Genomic DNA, 22,810 nt, shown 5'->3' on the forward strand with positions numbered 1-22,810 from the left:
TCACTTAACATGACTCCTCCAGTTACATTCAAGTCACAGTTAATTTTCACGGCTTCCTCCTTTCTTGCAGCTGTGTAACGTTCCATTGTGTAAACATAACACATCTTGGTTAACCACTCATCTGTTGTTGGGCACCTAGGTTGATTTCATAATCTAGCTATTAGGCAAAGCTCTGCAATGACTAGACATGTAGTATATACATATATATGCACATATATACATATATGTCCTTATAAATCTCTTATATGTATCTATATCTGTATCTATCTCTGTATCTTTTTTGCTATCTCTCTATATACCTATATATCCTTATGAATGAATGTGTTGTGTCCAGGGGTAAATACCACACAGTGGAATTGCTGGGTCATAGTGCTGGTATCACTATTATTATTTTTATGAGAAACCTCCATACTGTTTTCCCATAGAGTTTGAACTAGACAACATTTTCACCAACAGTGAATGAGAGTTCCTTTTTCTCTGCACCCCCACAAACAAAGATTAATCCCAGTATTTTTAATATTTGTTATTCTTACTGGTGTGAGGTGATATTTCATTATCATCTTGATTTGAATTTCCCAGATAATAAGTAATAATGAAGACTTTTTCATGTGTCTATTGTTTGGGTATGTATGTGATATATCCTGGATAATGTGTACTAGAGAAGAAATGTATTCAACTCTTTGGAGAATGGAGGGCTCTGTTCTTCTAACTTCTCATTTATGGTTCTTGGGGGTTTTTTTTGTTTGTTTGTTTGTTTGTTTGTTTGTTTAGTTGGTTGGTTGGTTGGTTGGTTGGTTGGTTTGGGGAGGCCATACCTGCCCAGGGGTTAGTCCTGACTCTGTACTCATGTACCTGGAAGTGCTCATGGGACCATGGGGTTGAAACTCAGATTAGCTGTGTGCAAGGCAAGAGCCCTACCCACTATACTATGAGTCTGGTTCAGGGTTCTTGTATCTTTACTTATATTCTACATGGTTGACCTATCTAATGGTAAAAATGAAGTGTCGAAATCTTCCACTATTATTGCATTTCCATCACTGTGGGTATTCTGGCACTGAAAGAAGACCTTGTGGTTTCCCTCCTGCCCTTAGACTATGTGTAGTGGGTGAAATACAATAGCCCCATAGACCTGCTAGCATCTGCACCCTAATGTCTGTCAGTGCAGTTTCTGGGCACTAGGACTGACATTTCCCTGGTAACTCTGGGAAAATGGTGCTTACCCCAGTCCAATCAGCACACCTGGATTGTATAAATTTAAATTGGCAGTGGCTGTCTGGTCTCAGAGGTTGTATGTTGGTCAGGAGCCAACATAGAGAGGCTCCAGGAGTCTGTACTGTTCCTGGGTGCTGGGGCTGAGTTTTTCTTGGCATCACAGGTTGCAGGAGTGGGTCCTTAAATATCTTGTTAATTTCACCTCAACATACCACACATTGATGGCAGCTAGTAAAGTTGGGCAGATTCTGACATAGAGAAAGAAAGGAATTTTTGCTTTTTGTTTCAGATTTTGGGCCACAACCAGCATTTCTCAGGGATCATTACAGGTTGGGTTTCATGCATGGTAAATACCCTACTCATTGTACTATCTCTCCAGCCCCAAAAGGAAGGTTTTTGAGAAGAATAGGGCTGCTTTAGTCTCCGCATTGAAGACCATACCAGTATTCTCCATGTGAGCCATTCTGCCCTTTTCTGCTGCTCTGCACCCTGGGAGGTTGAGTGTGATTGTATAGTCAGATTTCACTTATGGGAAGCTCTGACGAGGAATCAGACGGTAGAAGAGAAAGGTCAAAGTATGTTCTCATCTTCTCACTTAGTCTTAGTCTTAGAGACCTCTCTGGCCTTTTAGATACATCCTTCAAGAATTAGAACTCTCCCTGGCAACCCTTCCTCTCTGCTCCACTTTTCTCTGATATTTGTAACAGTCTTTTCTCCCACTTGCATCATCAGCACTAAGGGTTGTAACATCTTTCCATTGTAGCTCATCTCTGGGTGATTGATTACCTTTATCTTGATTGCATAACACTGCCCACATCTTTTCTTACAGTCCTTTGGTGAAAGTCACCTTTTGTAACTACTAGGGAAGGATTCTATTTCCAATGTGAAATAAAGATTTTCCCAAAATTTATTCATGAACTTTTGATTGTGAAGAGAACAAGTGTTAATATGTCCTGTGTGAATGTACAGGTCTGTGAGTTTCAAAGTATTCAGTAGCCAAGAACCATTCCCTTAGCAGGCCCTTGGCAACAGAGGAAGGACTGGGGGAACAGAGAAACAGGGACCCAGGGTGGTTGGTAGACAGTTTATTTCTCTCTCCTCCCCAAAGTAGTTCGATCTCTCCCCTTACAGCATAGTAATTTCTCCTTCTTTCTCCCCACTGTAGTTCGAACTCTTCCCTTGCAGCATAATTTCTCTTTTTTTCCCCATCATAGTCCCTTTTCTTACCTTTTCCCTATTAGACCTCTTTCTCTACCTTTCCCCATGGTAGTCGGATCTCTCCCCTTACAACATAGTTATATAGAAATCATGAAGGGTGGGGGTACACATAAGTAAGATTGAACATTGTCATAACAACAAAAGGATATAAAGCCACTCCCTCACGGGAAGTTCTAGGAGATTAATTTAAGGACAAGATCTCATTTGAGGGTTCAGCACTCTAGAATACCGGGAGATTCACTCAAGTGCAGAATCCTATCAAGGGTATACTGCTTTCTCCTTTCCTCAGCTAGTAATCCATAGTAAATTCACTTCTTATAATATTCCTAATACTAAATAACTAGAAATATTATAAAAAGTGAATTTACTAGAGATATATTAAGCTTTCAGAGTCAATTAACTCTCATGTTTCAAAAGCATAACATGAATTGTCTTCCTGTGTCTATACAAAAAGGACATTGCTAAAACATGCAAGTGACATAAAGGAAAGAGAAAAGCGATATAGGATTATTAGTGCCTGGCAAGCTACCCATGATGTATTCAATATGCCAAACACAGTAACAACAAAGTCTCCAATGGAGATGTTACTGGGCCCGCTCAAGCAAATCGATGAACAACGGGAGGACAGTGACAGTGACAGTGACAGTGCCTGATGGAATTGGGTGTGCCTCGGGGGTACTGTTGTGGAAGCAACTCAATAAGCCTAAGCTCCCTGAGGGAAGAGCAAGGATAAACCAATGTTATCCAACAAAGATCCTTCAGACAACTGCTGGGTAGTTTGGAAGCAATGTCACAAGCATTCATTGAGTGGCTATAATACTTCTTTTCTGCAGGTATCTGTCTGAATCATTACACAGAAAGGAATGAGTTGGGTTTGGGAGTATTTTGTCTCTGACTGATTTTCTGGGTCCAATATAGTACCATTTACTATCATGCCTATCCCAGTATCATCTCACAATATGTTTGTTTGTATTTTCATGAGGATCTCTGTAGAGCAGCACCATGCAGTGTTAGCATGTTGTTTGCAATGGCATAAGCAATTGCCTAACAGATCAGACATCCTGAGTGATAAAGGGCATTTCCCTTTGAAAGGCACCAGCCGAGTGATTTGAGTCTTAGCAGACCTTGAACTCAGTCATACTTAAGAAAGTCAAAACACATTGGAAAGCTATCCTAGAGGGATCTCAGTTACAGATTTTGACACTCTTAGGGAACATTTTTTTTGTCACTACATGGGCACATTTCCAAGCATCTCTATAAAGAAAACATTTACTTTTTGGTCACCCTGGGTGTAAAAACAATGGCACGAAGGGTATAATGCTGATTGGCAAAAATAATTTTTCCACTTCCTTTTTTCTCCATTTCTATAAAAGTTCCTGCTTGACTGACAGTGCCCAGTCCAGCTTCACGGTGCCCAGTCCAGATGCACAGAGAACATCTCATCAACCTCATGTTGCTGCGGCTGCTACTTCTGCTCTTTGGTGGGTAGGATACTGGAGCATCACTAGGATGAATCCAAGGCCAAAACACCTTCCTGGGTTTTCTAGAACTTCTTCTTGAGCACCAATCTCTACTCAGATAAGTTGGGATGGGCCTCAGCTTCTAACTCAAATCCAACACATATTATGCAAATGAGTATTGAGCAAAGAGGTTGTTCCAGGAAAAACAAAGTTGTGGGGAATTAAGGAAGATGGGCAGCAAAGAATCTCTTAATAGATCTATTAGAGTAAATTCTATTTCCATTCCATTTACAAATTACTCTCTCTCAATTACTTCTGCTACAAACTTCCACATTTTTTGGCTGACTATGTAGACTTGAACTTTGGGAAATCTTGCTAACCATAGGTGAGATCATGGATTTACTGGTAGCATACTCTACTGGTCTCCTCTCTATGTGGGTTCAAACACAGTATTAAATCTACAATGGAATTCTGGAGAAGTTGTGTCAATAAAAGGTCAGAAACAATAGTACAATGAGCAGAGTGCTCACCTTGCATGCAGCTGACCCTGGATTGGTCCCCGGCACCCCTTATGGGTTCATAAGTCCTTCCAGAAGTGATCTCTGAGCAAAGAACCAGGAGTGAGCCCCGAGCACTACTAAGCGTGGCCCCAAAACAAAAAAAAAAGTTTTTCTTTCTGGCCTTCTGGCTTCTGTGCTGTGCACACTATGCAGTTAAACATCTTGTACGAGGAAATAACAAAACTTCTGAAAACTTATCTGCTGGTAACAATGATGAACAAAGATGAAGTATGTTTATAAACTGAGGTGGGCTTTTGTGTGTCTTCTTTTTTTTCCAGGCCTTACTGCTGACTCTGCACTCAGGAACACTCCTGGTGGGCTCAAGGGATCATATGGGATACCAGGAATTGAAGATATTTTAGTAACAGACAAGGCAAGAGCCTTACCTGCTGTACTATGCTCTGGCTCTAAACTGACTATTTTAATATGGATTATTTGTGGAAGAGGGAAAGAAAAAGGGAAAGAGGAGTATCAAAACCTGAAGGCATTTAAAAAAAAAGAAATATAGTGAATAGGGGAGAATAGGGGAAGGAGTATAGTTGGGAAGAAAAGGGAAAAATCACAAGGGAAGAGAAAGAAGGAAAAATCTTAGAGAACTGAAAAATTTTTTAAGTTTAAATATCCTGATCCTTGTAGTAATTTCTCTGATTCTACTTCCTTACAGCTCCCACAGGGATCCAGTCAGGTGAGTTACTCTTCCCTTTGTTCTTTTAGCTTCCGGGGAATTATTATTTCTCTCCAGATTGGGCATTCTGTTTGTCCTAGTCTCTTAGTTTAGGGCATATGTTCAGGGTCAAAACTTGGGTGAGAAGAATAATGATTAACGCCTTGTTCATGTTGCTGTCATGTAGGGATGTCACATGAATCTCTGCCTGCCTGCTTTATAAATAAGACTCCCCTCTGATCCTCCCAATGCAATGCATTCAAGTAACATTGGTTTACAAGAGTGTAAATGTCTATATATTAAAGGGTTACAGAGTTTCCTCACCATATCCACCATCAAAGTGCCAGTATCCCTCCTCTACTTCTCACAAGCCCTCTTCTGTCCATTTCCCTCCACATTCATTGTATGCAAGACAAGCTCCTTCCTTTCCTGCTTTACTCTCTCTCCTGTCCCTATACCAACAAGGTCTTCATCCACTCATCTTCCAGTAGACATTTGGGTAGTTTCTAGATCATGGCTGTTGTCAATAGTTCTGCAGTGAACATAGGTGTGAATATTTCTCTGTCTTTCTAAGTGAAGCAAAATAGTTTTATTGAAAGAAATTTAGAAAAATGTGAGGGGAGAGGGAAAGAGGATACATGTTCAAGAGAACACAGATTGCTTGAGAGCAGGAAAAAAAGCCCTAATATGCCTTTATGAATTAATATTTTAGTATCCTTGGAATAGGTACCAAGGAGTGAAATTGCTGAATTATACAATAGCAATTTCCTTTTTTGGTGTGGTTTTGACGCCACACTCAGCAGTACTCAGGGGATTACTCCTGGCTCTGTGCTCAGCGATTATTCCTGGAGACACTCAGGGTGCTAAGGTTTAAACCCAGGTCAGCCATGTGCAAGTCAAGTAACCTACCTACTTAATATCATTCTGGCCTCATAATTCTCTTTTTTGATAAATCTTTATACTGTTTTCCATGGAGGTTCAGTTTACAACCTCACCAAAAGTGAGTAAGAACTCCTTTTCTCCATATCCCTACCAGTACTCATTTCTGGCCTTTCTGGTGGAGACAATTCTTACTGGTGTCAGGTGATGACTCATTGTCATTTTGACTTGCATTTTCCTGATAATCACTAAGAATAGCATTTTATCATGTGTCTGGTAGCCATCTGTATGTCTTCTTTGAAGTGTCTATTCAATGCATGCCCCCCGTCCTCTTTTTAGAGTTGTTTTTGTTTTGTTTGTTGTTTGTCTGTTACAGTACCAGGGATCAAACTCAGATTCTTACATGGAAAACAGGTCCTCTACTATAGTACTACATTCCTGGACCTGGGTTGTTTCTTTGTTTCTAAGTCAGAAAACTTTATATATATATATATATATATATATATATATATATATACACACACACACACACACACATATATATATCTTGAATGTTGGCCTTTTGTCAGATGTATGTTTGCAAATATTTTCTTCCTTTCAGTGGGATGTCTTTTTGTTTTAGTTCATTTCTTTTTAGTATAAAACCTTTCAAGCTTGATTAACCCATTTGTTCACATTTTTCCCTTGCCAATGGAGTCAAGTTACTGAAGATCCCACTGGAGCCATTATCATGGAGCATTTCCCTATGTTGTCTTTGATGTATTTATGAATTTTTGAATTAACTTTTGTGCATGGCATAAAAGAGTGACCTAATTCATTATTTATTTTCCTGCTTTATGCTCTTGACTTATTTGTCATGAAGTATCTATTAATATATCTGACGGTTTATTGCTGGGCTTTTAGTTCTGTTCCAATGTAAAGTGTCTGGTTCTTTGGAGCTGGGGTGATTGTAAGTGTTTGTAAGTGGTGCTCAGGCCTAACTCCTGGTTCTGTGCTCAGGGAGTCACTCCAGATGGTTCTGGAGGACCATATACAATGCCAGATTGAACCAGGGTTGGCTGATGCTAAGCAAGTGCCTTAATCTTGTTTTATTGCTCCAACCTCAAATATGAATGTTTTGAGTGCACCCCTTTCATTAAATATCCAATTTTGGAGACTGTGAATCCAGACCTCATAGAAAAATGTTCTTGCTTCTGAGACAAAACTCTGAAGCCTATATTTCTTGGCTAGTGGCTAAGCAGTGTGAACAGATTAAGCAAAAGTTTCTATGCCTTGTCTTGCATTTATTCTGATTCTCTGCTGCTGCCACTACCTCTCATTGCTTCGATGGGGAAGGGCCAAAGACTTAGACATGAGGTTAAGCTCTTCATCTATTCTATTTAAGAATAAGAATTCTTTTCCTATAATTAACCCAATATACTACAATTCCAAAATGATATTTGAGTCTGAATTTCCAGCTCAATTGCCAGCAAAAAAAGATTTCCCCAGGCTCCCAGAAGACTCTAAGCTGGGCCATAGAACAGGGTTGTCATTCTTCCTACTGTGCCAGCTTTAACAGAATAGTTCTCCAGAAGTCTTCATTCCACAGTTTGCTCTTCTCCTGGTGGGATCAGATTCCAAACACCACATTGCTTGTTAGCTCTCTCATCTCAGAGACATTCTCATGAAGATACCAACTCCAGTGTTTCACAAAGGGGACGCTGGAACAACCTGGCGGGGCTTCAGTAAATTCAAGTGCAATTGATTGTGTGTTTTCATGTTGTTTGCTGAAAAAAGGTACACTTTTTAGAGGGTCCTCAGTAACTTTTTTTTTTTCTTAAAAGGAGAGAGTAGGCCAAACCCATTGGGAAAACTCTTTAGATGATGATAATTTCCTGAGGGATATTTTATGATGTAGATCCCAGATTGACTATCAAAGGGGGCTAGATTGTTTCATCTTTGGAAGATAACAGAGGGACGGTCATCAAACTGTACCACTTGGCAGAGAGACGAAATGCAGAGAAAGTTTATCATGATAGCATGGGACATGAGTCCCTGTATTGGACATAAGGAGATGTTAATGGTGTCATTTTTAAATCTGTATTTTCTTCAGAAAATGGTTGGCACGTGGGAAAATAAACTGAGATTAAAACAATTTTTTTTTGTTTTTCTGCCATACCCAGCAGTGCTCAGGACTTATTCCTGATTACTCAGAGATCCTAGCAGGCCTCGAAGGACCATATGGGGTGTCAGGGATTAAACCTGGGTCTGCCTCTGTAAGACAAGTATTCTACCCTTTTTGTTATCTCTCCAGTCTTTGGGAAAGAACTTTTTTAAGGGCCAGAGATATTATAAGCTGAGCACATGCAGGTCCAGGTTTAATTCACTGTATAATATGGTCTCCTGAGCACAGATGAGGGAGGGAACATGAACACTGAATCAGGAGTAGCTCCTGAGCATCGTTGTACTTGATCCATAAAAGAAAAAAGTATTTTTTAACAGAACAGAAAACTAATAGGGTGTGTAAGACAAAATATATCACTAGGTGAAGGTGAGCCTGGCTTTGCTGAAGAGGGCAGCTGGGGCTGGGGGAAGCAGTAGGTTCCTAGAAATGGCGTCTGCTGTAATCACTCTCTCTCCCCCATTCTGAACAGAAGCAAGAGGCAGGGTACAGAGACAAGAGGCACTTGTTCTATGTGTTTTCTCTTGCAGACTGGCTGAGTATTGACATGCCACGCTATGCCTATGAAGGAGACGAGGTGGTCGTGAGATGCTCTGGGGAAGATAATGGCAAAATCAGGAAGCTGATGTACTACAAAGATCAACACCTGATAGCCACTTACCATGATGCCTCAAGGCACACCATTTCAAATGCAAAAATCAGCGACAGCGGTTCCTATTATTGTAAAACAGAGCGGAAAAAGTTCTGGTTCATATATGTGACTGAAGAATCAAGTACGGGATGGCTGACTGTTCACGGTGAGTGTCTGACTCTTTAAGTCGATGAGACTGTGAGGGAGTAAGGCCTGAAGGGCAGACCAAGACCTGAGGCAAGGAGGAACATTTCAGGAAGAGAAAGGAGGATGCTATGTGTCCTCGCCTCTAAGTTGTGTGTCCTGTTCACTGGGGTTGAGAAGGCAACTCCATACTGCACTGACTGGTTCTCTCTATCTGCTTATGTGCTCCAGAATTGTTCCCAGCCCCTAGTTTGAGAGTCAGCTCCTCCCAACCCACTGAGGGAATGTCAGTGACACTGTCCTGTGACACCAGGCTCCCTTCAGAGAGGTCAAATACGGAGCTTCACTACTCATTCTTCAGGGGTGGTCACACCCTGCAGTCCGGCTGGAGATCGTCATTCCAGATGTCGGCTATATGGAAAGAAGACTCGGGAGATTACTGGTGTAAGGCAATGACTGCATTGCACACCGTCTCACGGAGCAGCTCTCAGTCCCACATCACTGTGCACAGTAAGTCCCTGCGGGCAGGAGGAAGAAGCAGGTGCAAGTCCTGAACAGACCCAGAGACATCTTTTCACATGTCCTTTCTCGCTCCTTGTGAATATAGGGGTGCAATGGCTTACCTGGGCTTTGCTCTACCAATTCCTTAGGTGACTATTAAGTGACCTAACCAAAGTCTTCTGATTCCTGTCGTTTGTTCTTTGTTGGTTATTGATGGCTGTTGGACCATACCTATAGCAGTGCTCAGGGCTTATGCCTGGCTCTGCACTCTGTGGTCATTTCTGGTAGGGCTCAGAGGACTATATGGAATGCCGGAGATTGAACCCAAGCAGCTATGTGCAAGGCTCCCTCCCTCCCTGCTGTACTATCACTCCAGCCCCTTAGTTGTATACCTTTTGAACTGCCATGCTACTCTCTCTAGCTCACGGTGCCAGTACAGAATGGAAGTAGCAACAGCTACCATTTGCTAAGAGTTTCCAATGGAATGAGTACTTTATACATTACCTCTTCTAACCCTCATGAGAACTCTGAGAAGTAGCTATGATTTTTCATATTAGATCTTTGAGAAAACGAAGAGATTGGCTGACCTAGCAAGATCAGGCACTGCATAAGAGGCAAATCATGGCGGAGCTCCTCTCATGGCTCCCACTTCCCCAAGAAAGAGCAAGGTCCCTGTGGGCTATGGGCATGTGAGAGGGCTAAAATGTAAAGGATGTATGATGCCAGGTTTCTACTTAGCATTTCGTAGCAGATAGTTCTCCCTATTGGCTCTCACTTTGCTCCCCTTTTTGCCCAATTCAGTTTTGCTCTCTCTACCTACTAATGCTCAGCACATGATACCAGCACCTACTCAGTCCTCACTCATTTTCTCATATTCATGCAGGGGTTCCTGTGTCTGGTGCAGTCCTGGAGACCCAGCCCCAGGGAGCTTGGGCATTTAAAGGGAAGACACTTGTCTTTGTCTGCTCTGTGGTAGAAGGCACAGGGGACACCACTTTCTCCTGGTACAGAGAAAACACAAAGGAGAGTCTGGGCAGGAAAAATGGGCGTTTCCAAAGAGCAGAGTTAGAAACACCTGAAATCAACGAAAGCCATGCAGGGAGTTACTACTGTACCGCTGACAATGGCTATGGCCTTGTCCGGAGTGCAACCTTAAACATCACAGTGAAAAGTAAGTAGCAACCTCTTAATTATACATTTCTCTTTGGGGGGAGTGGGTACGGAGGAAGGAGACTATGCGTTTGGGTTCATTTCTGGATCTATACTAAGTGATTACTCCTGACTCAGGTGACCATATGTGGTTCCAGGGATCAAACCTGGGTCAGCCACATGCAAGACAAGAATCCCACCCTCCATCCTATCTTTTTGATCCTCCAACATTTCTTGACTGGGGTTGGTTTACTTCCATGGCAGTGAGGATGCTCCAAGATGATAAGGGGCAGAGCTGTGAAGAGGTTGAGTAAGCATGGAAGGAGCATCAGTATGATGTGGTGATACAAGGGAAAAAAGGGAGAACATGGGAAGACATAAGACAGGTCATAGTTATAGTCAAACCCCTCATTAAAGGTGTACCTAACTGTCCCAGGAGGTTTTGGCAGAAGACACCAGCATAGGAAAGAATGATGTCTCTGGAAGGATGCTTTGAGGAGTCTTATGAGGATAGAATGGGTTGTCTGTGCTGACAAGAGAAACCTTCTTTGATGGACTCCACTCCTTGTCAGTTCCAGTGTCTCAGCCTGTCCTCACCTCCAGTGCTCCCAGGAACCAGGCCTTCGCTGGGGATCTGTTAGAGCTTCGCTGTGAAGACAAGAGAGCATCTCCCCCAGTTCTGTACTGGTTTTATCATGGAAATGTCACACTGGGAAATGTCTCAGTGCCTTTTGGAGGAGCAGCATCCTTCATCCTCTCCCTGACTATAGAACATTCTGGTAACTATTCCTGTGAAGCAGAAAATGGCCTGAGGTCCCAAAGCAGTGAAACAATTACACTCAATGTCAAAGGTAAGACGTGTGCAGTGGCTTCCTCCAGAGGCTGTTCGGCTAAGCAATGGCTTCTGCATTCTTTTCTGTCCCTCAGGGATTTGGAGTAGTTCAACTAGAGTTCACAGACCCTAGAAGATTCTCCTTTTTTATTGATCTTGATAATAGCATTACTGGCCCACTATATGCCCTTCTTGTTTCCCTCACTGAAATCATCGTATCTGTGAAGTGAACAAGTTACTTCTTGCAGGACACTTTGCCCAGCTGTGACAAAAGGGATGGGTGAGAGAAGGGGGAGATATGGCAAGGAGAGAGACGTTAGGAAAAGGGCAGGAAAAAACATGAACAAACCAGAGAGAGTCGTTACAATTTTTACTAGAATTATCTCACTGAATTTCCACAAAAACTCTCATTTTACTAATGAGCAAATGAAATTTAGATTCATTTTTAAAACTTCTAAAAACTTACCTAATCAGGAAATAGGTCACACAGCTAACAGATGCAAAAATAGAATTTTAGGCTTGGGTCATTGAAATAGACTAAGGTGGTTATATAATTTTTTTTTGCTTAATATATCATTGTGAAGAATTTTATTAATAAGAACTAGTATTGAATTTCTGCTTCTTTTATTCATCATCGTAGGTAATAAATTAAAAATTGCTAGTATTTTATTTCAAAATCCTTATTTATAAGCTTTTTTTAACTTATATTCATCTAGTTTTGGTTTCAATGGCAGATTCACTTAAGAATGATTTCAGAAGTATTCCATATTGCTTGTGTCCTACAGCTACATAAGACAATATTAGAGGGTTGGGAATGTGGTCCAGTGGTAAAACACCTGTCTTGTGTGTGTGAGGCCCTGAGTTTGAGCTCCACCACTGCAAAAGAAATTAAGAGAACTATCTACTTCTTACAAGTTTTTATCACTGATCCAAATAACTTTACCTCCATTGTCAAGTCCTCTTCATTCATCTTTTCAAGATGTCTATCCTTTGTTAAAATAATTTGACTACTTTTATTCAAAGAGTAGGACATTTATTCAGATTTTCAAAAACTTAACACCAACCATGAGATTTTCGTGTATCTTTTAAAGAGCATCATAATTATCATTGGGAATCTTCTCATTTCTAATTTGTTTGGGTAGATTTATTTATTCAGATTTGTCAATGCCTATCCATATTATTGCTCTTTTTGAAGATCCATATTTAATTTTGTTATTCAAATCAATTTAATTTTTAATTTCCTAATTTATTTTTTTTAAGTTTATATAGTTCTTTCCTTAATTTCTTAAGCAAGTTCTAATTCATTTTTACCTAACGAATGAATTTTAAATTATATGTGTTCTCCTTTGCACCATCTTTATCTTATCTTACACATTTTGATGTAAAATATTTTCACTAGCTTATTTCTAAAATATGACTTATAGAGGATTTCACTTCTTTTAGAAATTGAGATTTACAATTTCTTATTAGCACATTACATATATATTTTATTTAACTAATACCTTATTGATTTTTCATTATCTTTGTAAACTTTATAAAAATATGCATGATCTGTATAATTTTTACTTCTGAGAACTTTTTTGTTTGGGGGCCACACCTAGCAATGATATGACTTACTCCTATCTCTCCACTCAAGGATTCCTCCTGGTGAACTTGAGGGACCTTATGGGGTACCAGGTTAGCCACATACAAGGCAAGTGCCCTACCCACAGTACTATCACTCTGCACTATGAGAACTTTTTAAAAATAGTATATGTGGAAGTTTTTTTTAATGTAAATTTTCAGTTTAAGGTATTTAAACTTCATTTATTTCTCTGTTATATTAAACATGTTGCTTGATTTTTCAGTTCTCATAGAGTCCTTTTTGGGGGGGGGTTCATACCCAGTCATGCTCAGGGGTTACTCCTGGCTCCGCACTCAGAAATTATTCCTGGTGGTGCTTGGGGGACCATAATGGGATGCCAGGGATTGAACTCTGGTCAGCCACAAGCAAGGCAAACACTCTACAGGCTATACTGTCGCTCAGGCCCTCTCATAGAGTCTTACATGTTTGGTCTTTCAATCTACTAATGTTTGAGAGTCTTATTCAGCTTATTTATAATTCTTAGCTTACTTCTTGCAAGGGATTTGCCTTGGACTAGGTAATTGACTTGATAGCAGAATGTTTAATGTTAATGTTTGCTATAGCTGCAGGCACTAGAGATTTCCTTATATTTATTTTTTCTTATGCTTTTTGGATCATACCCAGTGATGCTCAGGCTCTGCACTCAGGAGTTACTCCTGGCAGTGCTTGGGAACCATATGGGATGCTGGGGATTGAACCTGCGTTGGCCTTGTGCAGAGCAAACATCCTCCCTGCTGTACTATCGTTCCAGCCCCTGATAGCAGAATGTTTTGCTTATAAATGTCAGGAATTCCATACACACTTATTTGAGCCCTTAAAAAGAATGATGATAAACTTGCGGGGATATCAGGAATTAGTGGGGCCAAGTGTGTAAAACTAACCCAAGGGTTTTGTCTCACCTCCTTTCTTTCCTCTATATTTACCCATGAGCTTAATTCTCAGACAAACTTGACCTCTGACAGTTGCAAACTCAGATATCTCCTCTCCATTAGGAACCCCAGAGAGCAGAGGCTCTTTACAAATAACTCCAGAGCTAGAGTAGTACAGCAGGTAAGGCACTTGCTTTGCATGCGACTGATCCTGGTTCAATCTCTGGCACCAGAAAAGCTTCCCAAGCATTACCAGGTATGTCTCCTGAGCACAGAGCCAGGAGTAGCCCCTAATCATTTCTGGATATGGCTCAGACCTCCCTTTTTTCCCCCATAATGATTCTAACATAGGCAAACAAGTAAGCAGAGATTAGAGATGAACCAGGTGGTATGATGCCCCCAAAGGAGTAATGCAAGGCCCTCTCTTGTCAAGGCCTCTGTCTCTACCTCTAGCAATATCTAGCTCTAGCCTTCTCTAAATCTAAAGCCCTTTGAGCTGCTGAGAGTCAAGCCATGTCTCCCTGTCCCAATGTCTCTTTGTAACAGAAGCACTTTTCCCAGATAAGGGGGCCTTTGTGGGGTAAGATGCCCTTAGAAAAGGAAAACAAGGTCGGGTAGATACTATGACCCCCTACTTTTTAGCAAGCCACCCACCATCTAACACACCTCCACCATCATCAAACAACTTAACACAGGAATTAGCATAAAAATACATTCTGATCTTCTGTTTGCAGAGCCACCACCCAAAATTCGTTTGATGTATGGCGCCCACCGCTGCGAAGGGCGGGTGGAAGTGGAGCAGGAGGGTCGCTGGGGCACCGTGTGTGATGACGGCTGGGACATGAAAGATGTGGCCGTGGTGTGCCGGGAGTTAGGCTGTGGAGCAGCTAAGCACACACCTGCAGGCATGATATACCTGCCAGAGGCAGAAGAGGACCAACCTGTGTTTATTCAGGTCGCCCTTTGCAACGGGACAGAGAAGGCCCTGGCTGAATGTGAACAGATTGAGACCTTTGACTGTGGACATAACGAAGATGCAGGGGCAGTGTGTGAAAGTGAGTGAGTACAGGGCCTGAAGCTAGGAATAGGGGCCACTCTAGCTTCTGTTCACTTTGCCATTCACCTTGCCCTTCCCCACTTCACACCCACTCTCTTTTCTACATTACACTGCTCCTTGGGCTGAGGGTCATAAGATTCTCCTCTTTGTTCTGTGATCAGCTTTTACCTGTCATCTTAAAAGTCAAAACATTGACATTTTCATAGCTATGGACTGGAACTATAAAAATAATTACTAAGCCACAGGATGTGAGTAATTTTAATCTAGTATACACTGATTGCAATGTTCTGAAATCCCATCAGCTCTTCTGAGCTCTATCGTCCCTAAATTCATCAAAATTAATCTCAAAACAGAGGGAACTGGGTGAGCAAGTCCCAGAGTTTTCCCATCTCTTAGTTCTAATGGACAAGAAGCATGAAGTAAGGAGGCAGGAAGGAGCATGGGCTAGGACGACCATGGGTCTATAAAAGAAACCAACCAAGAATTGTGGGATGGTCTCCAGGAGAGTGGCAGGCCTGAGGCTCAGGTTGTATCTTTGTGCTGCTCTGGGCTTCATTTTTCTGGGGAAACCTTGTGAGTTTTTCAGATAATCCCTTCCTGGATAGTCCCCTCCTCACATTTCTCCCTTTTTTTCCATAGCTTTCTTGCCTAGTTCTTATAAGGACACCAGGAGTAGACACGTCGCAGACCTCAGTGATTCTAGAGCTCCGGATGGACCCACAGTCTTTCCTCCTCTTTAAGGACTCTGGCTGCTAAAGCACTGACTCTTGCCTGCTTTGGGGGAAAAATTCCCAAAGAAGCTGAGATCAGAAAAATTCTCTCTCCACACCTACTTGTTGTCCAGGTTTTGACTTTACCAGAACAATTTAAAATCCCACTACCGTCTCTTTGGACTGACATATTCCTGAAATGTAATAGGCAATCAATAAATTTAGATAGAAATCTGGACATTTAAAGAGATAAAATAACATGTGGGGAATCTATTTAATGTAGGTTTTCAAATGTGATTTTATTAATTGTATCTTCTTTCTTGATTAAGCTCTTCATTAGTATATCTATTTTTTATAGAATAGCTGTTTTATAGAATATCCATATATTTATTGAGTGTTTTATTTTATTGTTCATTAACATATTTTATCATAACAAACTTTGATTATTTTTTCCTGTATTCTAATACTTAGTAATTAATTTGCTTTTACTCTTTCTTTTTTGGTTTTTGGGCCACACCTGACCATATGGAATGCCAGGGATTGAACTTGGGTTGGTAGCATGCAAGGCAAGCACCTTATTCACTGTACTATCTCTTTAGTCCCTCATTATTTCTTATTGGCACTCTTTCCAATTGTTAAATGAATTTTCCTGAAAATACCTTTGATCATATATATCAAATTTTGAAATGCAGTATTTTAGTCATATATATTTTTTGTTTGACTTTGGTTTTTCTTTGAAGAAAATTGTTTTTTACTGAATGAGACTTACTTAGAAAGATATTAGGGGAGCAGAAGAGAGGAAGTACATGTTCAAGGGAGGACGAGAGCTTGAAGACCAAGCCTTTAGTTATGATTCTTGAGTCTGCAATATCAATTTATTTTCACTTAAACCTCAAAGTTGACTTTTTCTTGCTCTCCCAGGAGTTGCTTGGGTCCACCAGGGCTACCTCTAGTAGTGTTCAGAAAATGCTAGGGATTTATGCATTGTTCATGCAATGCTAGGGATCAAATCTAGCACCCCTTCACCTATCAATGCCCTCCACCCTTTGACCTATGTCCCTGGTCTCTTCAAAATTGATTTAAGAAGAATTTTGTTTTAATTATATGATGACATTTCGTCCTGGTTTTGTGATTTTAAAAGATATTTTTATTGCATTTATAATGAAATTAGCAATTTTTGTGGATGATATGAGTAGATTTATCAATTTAAGTAAATTTACTTCAATTTCTGTCATCGATATGGTTCCTTGAGCATCACCAGTGTTCACTGCTGGGCACAGAGCTTGGAATAGCCCCTGAGCACCACAGGATATGACTCAACACACTCCTGTCCCACCCCCACACATACACCCAAAGATAAGCAAATCAGTTATTACCACAATCAAGAGTTCAGTATATATTTATTAAGAACTCTGTTAACCATAGCATTCAAGCCATAGTCTTCTGGGTTTTTTTAAATTTTCAACTCCCATGGATCCATAGACATCATTTGTCATCATTGCTTTACTTCAGTTTCTTTTTCTTTTCATTCCCTGAGCTCATGGGTCAGCAATTTTGATTCCCCATCCCATTGAAAGATTTATGAGTTTTAGAGCTTTCTCTTAGCCTGTCTACTTTCATTCCATGCTTTTTGCCTTAAGATCTGTTTCCCATATTTTTTTTCATTTTCAGCACTCTGAGTCCCTCTCTTTAGCTATATTTTTGTATAACTGGGTTTTGGTTTTGTACTAAATATAAATTTTATTTTGTTAAATATTTTTTAACGGCTGGAGCAATAGCACAGTGGGTAGGGTGTTTGCCTTGCAAGCGGCCAACATGGCCGATCCGAGTTTGATTCCTGCGCCCCTCTCGGAGAGCCCGGCAAGCTACCGAGAGTATCTTGCCCGCATGGCAAAGCCTGGCAAGCTACTCGTGATGTATTCGATATGCCAAACACAATAACAAGTGTCGCAATGGAGACGTTACTGGGCCCGCTCAAGCAAATCCATGAACAACGGGAGGACAGTGACAGTGATTTTTTAACAGAATTTTCTATTTTGATATATATTCTCTTCTTAATGTTTCCCTCGTTTTAGTGTGTTTTGTTCTGTTTTCCTTCCACTTTATTTTGTAATTTTAGATACACAGTCAATCATACTTTCCAATTCAGGGCTTACTTTCATGACTGGATCATATCAACTTCCTTTAGTTGCCTTTTTTTTTTTTAACAAGTTTTATTAGTGAGACACCATGAGGTACAGTTGTAGACTTACAAGTTTTTGTGCTTGGGTTTCAATTACACAATGATCAAATACCCATCCTTCCACCAGCGCCCATTTCCCACCATCACGGATCCCAGTATCCCTCCCATCCCCCACGCCCCCACACCCCACCCTGCCTCTGTGGCAGGGCATTCCCTTTTGTTCTCTCTCTCCTATTGGGTGTTGTGGTTTGCAAAAGATAGTTGCCTTTCTTTATGACCTTGTGACTGTAATAATTATTCCCATTTTCGGGCCTCCAAATTAATGTACTCTTTTTTTTCATTATATATTATTTTCTTGCACCTAAATTTTTAATTTACATTTGCTATTAGATTCTTTTTATTTGGCACTTTTAAAAAATCTATCTATGCTATTGTCTGTACACCTAGACAGCTACACTAAAATCACACATTTAACCACACTGTCTTTATCCAATATACTCCTATGATGAATACCCTGGTTACCCCCAACATATCACCAAACTTCCTCTTTCATGTCCCACCTATGTAATTGTGGTAGGTTCTGTAAAAGTTTAAGAATAAGGCTTACCATCTAAGACCATATAACTAGTTCCCACAATTGTATAGAGCAAAATCCCTGCAATAAAATTTCTTATTTTATCTGGACTAGTGGTGCTGTTTCTTTAACAGACTCCATGACAGAGGAAGCATAGTTGCCAAAGCTTCTCAAGCACTTATTGAAGTGTTGTCACCTGTTCTGGAATCAGAAAGAACCTCTGAACCACAAAGATAGAAAGTGTGTTTCGTATCTGTTGCTTGTGACACAGGAATAGTCAACCAGTGACTGTGCTGTGTCCTGGGGCTTCACAGGAGGAGTTTCCAGAAAGCTCTGTGCTCAAAAAGAGAGGCTAAAGTATGCTCCTACTTAAAAAGTTACATCCTCATGACAAAACTGATTCAAAATATGAAGAGCTTCTAGAGGCCTGATGAAGAGCTTCTAGAGGGCCTGGGCAATAGCACAGTGGGTAAGGCTCTTGCCCTATACATGACCAACTGGGTTCAATGACCGGCATCCCATATGTTTCCCTGAGCAATGCCAGGAGTAATTCCTGAGTGCAGACCCAGGAGTAACCTTTGAGCGTCTCTGAGTGTGGCCCAAAACCGAAAAACTGCCACATGTGTCTCCCTCCTAAAGAATCAAGATTTAAAAAAAAAAAATCTCCTGCTGATACAGGTAATCTGAAAACTACTGCTTGGACAGTAGAGGACCCCAGTTGATTGGCGGCCTCAGGTAGGATTGTAGCACCATTCATTAAGATCAGTCTCTCTATTGCCAATATTCTTAGATCCAGGAGAAAGAGTGATGGTTGTATTTGGTCTGTTAGGCTGTAATTACAAATTACCACAGAGTAGGTGATTGAAACAAGACTAATTTATTTTATCACAGCCATGAAGCCTGCCAGATTGGCTTCTTTTGATGCTTTTGTCCTTGGCTATTGTCTCCCTGTTTCCCAGACTGTACTTTATACAGGTCTGTCTCCTAATTTCCTCCTTATGGAAGGATATTATGGGTTTTAGAGTATGCTCCTCATGAATAATATTGAGTGTGTCATGGAGGGTGGGATTGAAGGTGACACCCAGTTGTGATCCTTGGCTTACTCCTGGCTTGGTGGTCAGGGGACCATGCTGTGCTGGAAATTGAACCTGGGTCTAATGCATGGAAAGCATGTGCTTCAGCCCATTGACCTATCTTTCCAGCTCTACCTTAGTTATCTTTTTTTTACTCAATTACCTTCTTAAAGATCCTATTTCTAAATACAATCACATTCTGAGGTCCAAAAACATAAATATTTCCAGCATTAAACTCAACCCACAATGAATATTGTCTGTTATCTTTTGTTAAGTCAATGAAATATTTATTGATGACCACATACTGTCTTAGCTACAGTAGCCTGATAGGAGATCCCATTCAGTTCTTCCTACTCAATGTCTGGCTTAGATTTCAACAACCTCAGCTTTTTCTCTCACCACGTCCCAGAACAGTCTCAGGACTCACCATTGATCTGACCCTACATTTTCTTCCCTCTTCTGTGGATTCTTTGTTCTTTTGTTTGTTTTTCAGGCCAGTATTCTGTCCTCTAGTCTTTCTTCTCTCAATAATTACACAATCAGAAGATCAAAGGAATAGAGCAATAATATAGCAGGTAGGTTGCTTGCTTTGCACATGTTCAAACCCTTGTGCTTAGAATTCAATCCCCATCACCTCATATGGTCTCTGGAGCACCACAAAGAGTTATCCCTAAGCACAGGTTCATGAGTAAGCCCTGAGCACAGTGGTGAGGCCCCAAAGCGAAGAAGAAGAAGAAGAAGGAGGAGGAGGAGGAGGAGGAGGAGGAGGAGGAGGAGGAGGAGGAGGAGACAGAAGACAGAAGATCTAGACAGATAAGACTTCTTTGCAAATAAATAAAAATACCTGTATCGGGGACTGAAGTGATAGCACAGCAGGTAGGGCATTTGCCTTGCACTCGACTGACCTGTATTCAATTCCCAACATTTCATATGATTCCCCAAGTACCGCCAGGAGTAATTCCTGAGTACATGAGCCAGGAGTAACCCCTGTGCAATGCCGGGTGTGACCCAAAAAGAAAAATAAAAAACAAACCTGTATCTCTTTAATTATTCCTGAGCTCCAGGTTCAAAGGGTTGTTCCACAACAGAAATGTATATAGACATTACTCAACTCAACCCATGTAAAATCAAAATCCTTTTCCACCACAGAACAAGATCCTTCTTCATGTTCTATTTCTGTCCATAAATTTCAACATTCTCTCACTTGTCCCAGCTGCCAACTCTGAGTCATTTCTCTCTTCCCCTTTTCTTGCCTCCAATCAATAAGGACAGTATTTGTCATTATCCACCTACTCTTGGCTCTTGTAAATTTTCTTGTATCTACTCCTCTTTCCTATATCATTATCATTCCTAAAAAGGCATTCTCATCAGCACAGAGGCAATGGTTCATAATGTATCAGAACATCTGTCTCTTGTCCTCTATGAGCTCAATTCTTGAGCTCTGAGCCCCCACAGTAACTGGGCTGTTACCCTCTAGTGACTCACCACAGTACCAATGACACCCCTTCCTTCTTGACTTGCACCACTGAACAGGAACTCTGTTTCTCATAAAGGTGCTCTGGTGTGTTGGGAGAGGTCCCATGAAACTCTGCCTTCCAAGTGATCTAATCCACACTCCTCAAGCTTCTTGGGGTTTCCCAAAGACTAAGAACATATACTCTCACATAGAGTCACCTTCAATTAATAAGACCAGAAAAAAAATTAATCTCAAAAATACCTTTCTCTCCTTCCCTCTTCTATCTCTGGATTTTAAATTTTTTAAATTAAATAACCAAAGACTGCATGGAAGAGAATTATCCTGCTTTGTTCATTACCCTGCTTGTTAATTTATTTTTTTAATTCATTACTTTAAAATTTTATTCTAGTCATTATGATGTGCAAAACTGTTCTTGGTAGGTTTTGTACATGAAATATTTCACACCACAACCTCCACCAGAGTGTCTACTTCCTTCCACCATTTTCCTCTCCATCCAGTGCTCTTCCCATTTTACCACATCCACCCCAAGCTCCTGTGGTAAACTTCCTACTGAAGATCAGTTCTCCTGATTTATCAATTTTTGTGGAGATCACATTAAGTTAACTGCCCTTTGGTATAAGGTTGGCCAGGGTTGCTGTTCTTAGATGGCAGATCTGCTCCAAACAGATCTGTCCTTTCCATCTGCAAAAGGAGGAAATAGCAACAAGACATTTATAAATTTTATTGACATTCTAATGGTAAATATAAGTATTGATGTCCTATAAATTTTAATGAGGGTCTATTATTAAGAAATCCTCTTAAAGCTTTATTATATACACAATTGAGACATGTAACTTTATCAGCATTATCACATTGAATCCTCAGAACAACTCACTAAATAAAATTATGTTGTCCCCACTTTATAAAGTAAGTAGAGAATCTGCTCAAAGCATCTCTAGTAGAGAATTATGCCAAGGCTCATCTCACCAGCTGGTAATCTATGCCATCCTCAAACAATACATTTAAATTGGACACAGTAGGGGATGGAGAAATGACTCAAAGGGCTCCAGTATATACTTTGGTGCAAGAGCTCTCAGCCAATTCCCAGTTCCACATGGTCTCCCAAACATGGCTAGAAGCAACATCTGAGCACTGAGCTAGGAAGAGTCCATCAACATTGCTTTTGGGTGTTCCCCAAATGCAATGAAAATAAAATAAGTGACAAGTAAAATAAATAAAATTTAGTAGATGGTGAATAAGAAATAGGATTGTGCCAATTTGGGTTAGCAGAAGAAAAGGTTACAGAAATATGAAAATTTCTGATTTCCTATCAGGATACAATGAACTGAACTTTACCCCACTTACCTACCCCCACCAAATTCATAAGCTGAAGCCCTCACACGGAATTTGGTCAAATTTAGGAGTAGTGTATTTAAAGGGGTAATTAAGATTAAATGAGGCCTAAAGGGTGGGGCACTAATCAATACATGTAAACAATCAACACCATATTCCTTTTTCTTAACACAAACTGAACAGATTTTCATTGTGCCTCACACACATATTTAATAAAAAATAATTGGCCTATCAGGTGTCTGAGACATATTGGAGAGAGGATACCCTCTGATAAGTTCATATTCATCTTTCATGACTTCAAAGGAGATTTCAGGTATCTTTTCTTTCTTCCTTCCTTCCTTTCTTTCTTTCTTTCTTTCTTTCTTTTTTTTTTTTTTTTTTTGGTCTTATTTTGTTTTTGAGCCACACCTGGCAATGCTCAGAGGTTACTCTGGGCTCTGCTCTCAGTAATCACTTCTGGCAGTGCTCAGGGGACTATTTGTTAACTCAATTCAGTGGTAT

The 22,810-nt window shown here is 40.5% G+C and overlaps 1 protein-coding gene across 1 annotated transcript; it reads left to right on the forward strand.

Annotated features, from left to right (window-relative positions):
* The first annotated feature begins 3,880 nt into the window (after positions 1-3,880).
* Positions 3,881-15,701, forward strand: LOC130031475 (Fc receptor-like protein 2). Its single transcript, XM_056122820.1, has 8 exons — positions 3,881-3,911; positions 5,115-5,135; positions 8,685-8,951; positions 9,161-9,439; positions 10,314-10,601; positions 11,152-11,430; positions 14,639-14,959; positions 15,601-15,701. Exons 1-8 carry the CDS (start codon positions 3,881-3,883, stop codon positions 15,699-15,701), a joined length of 1,587 nt encoding a protein of 528 aa, XP_055978795.1.
* The last annotated feature ends 7,109 nt before the right edge of the window (positions 15,702-22,810 follow it).

The sequence above is a fragment of the Sorex fumeus genome, unplaced genomic scaffold, assembly GCF_029834395.1.
Source record: "Sorex fumeus unplaced genomic scaffold, SorFum_2.1 ptg000047l, whole genome shotgun sequence".
Classification (NCBI taxonomy): domain Eukaryota; kingdom Metazoa; phylum Chordata; class Mammalia; order Eulipotyphla; family Soricidae; genus Sorex; species Sorex fumeus.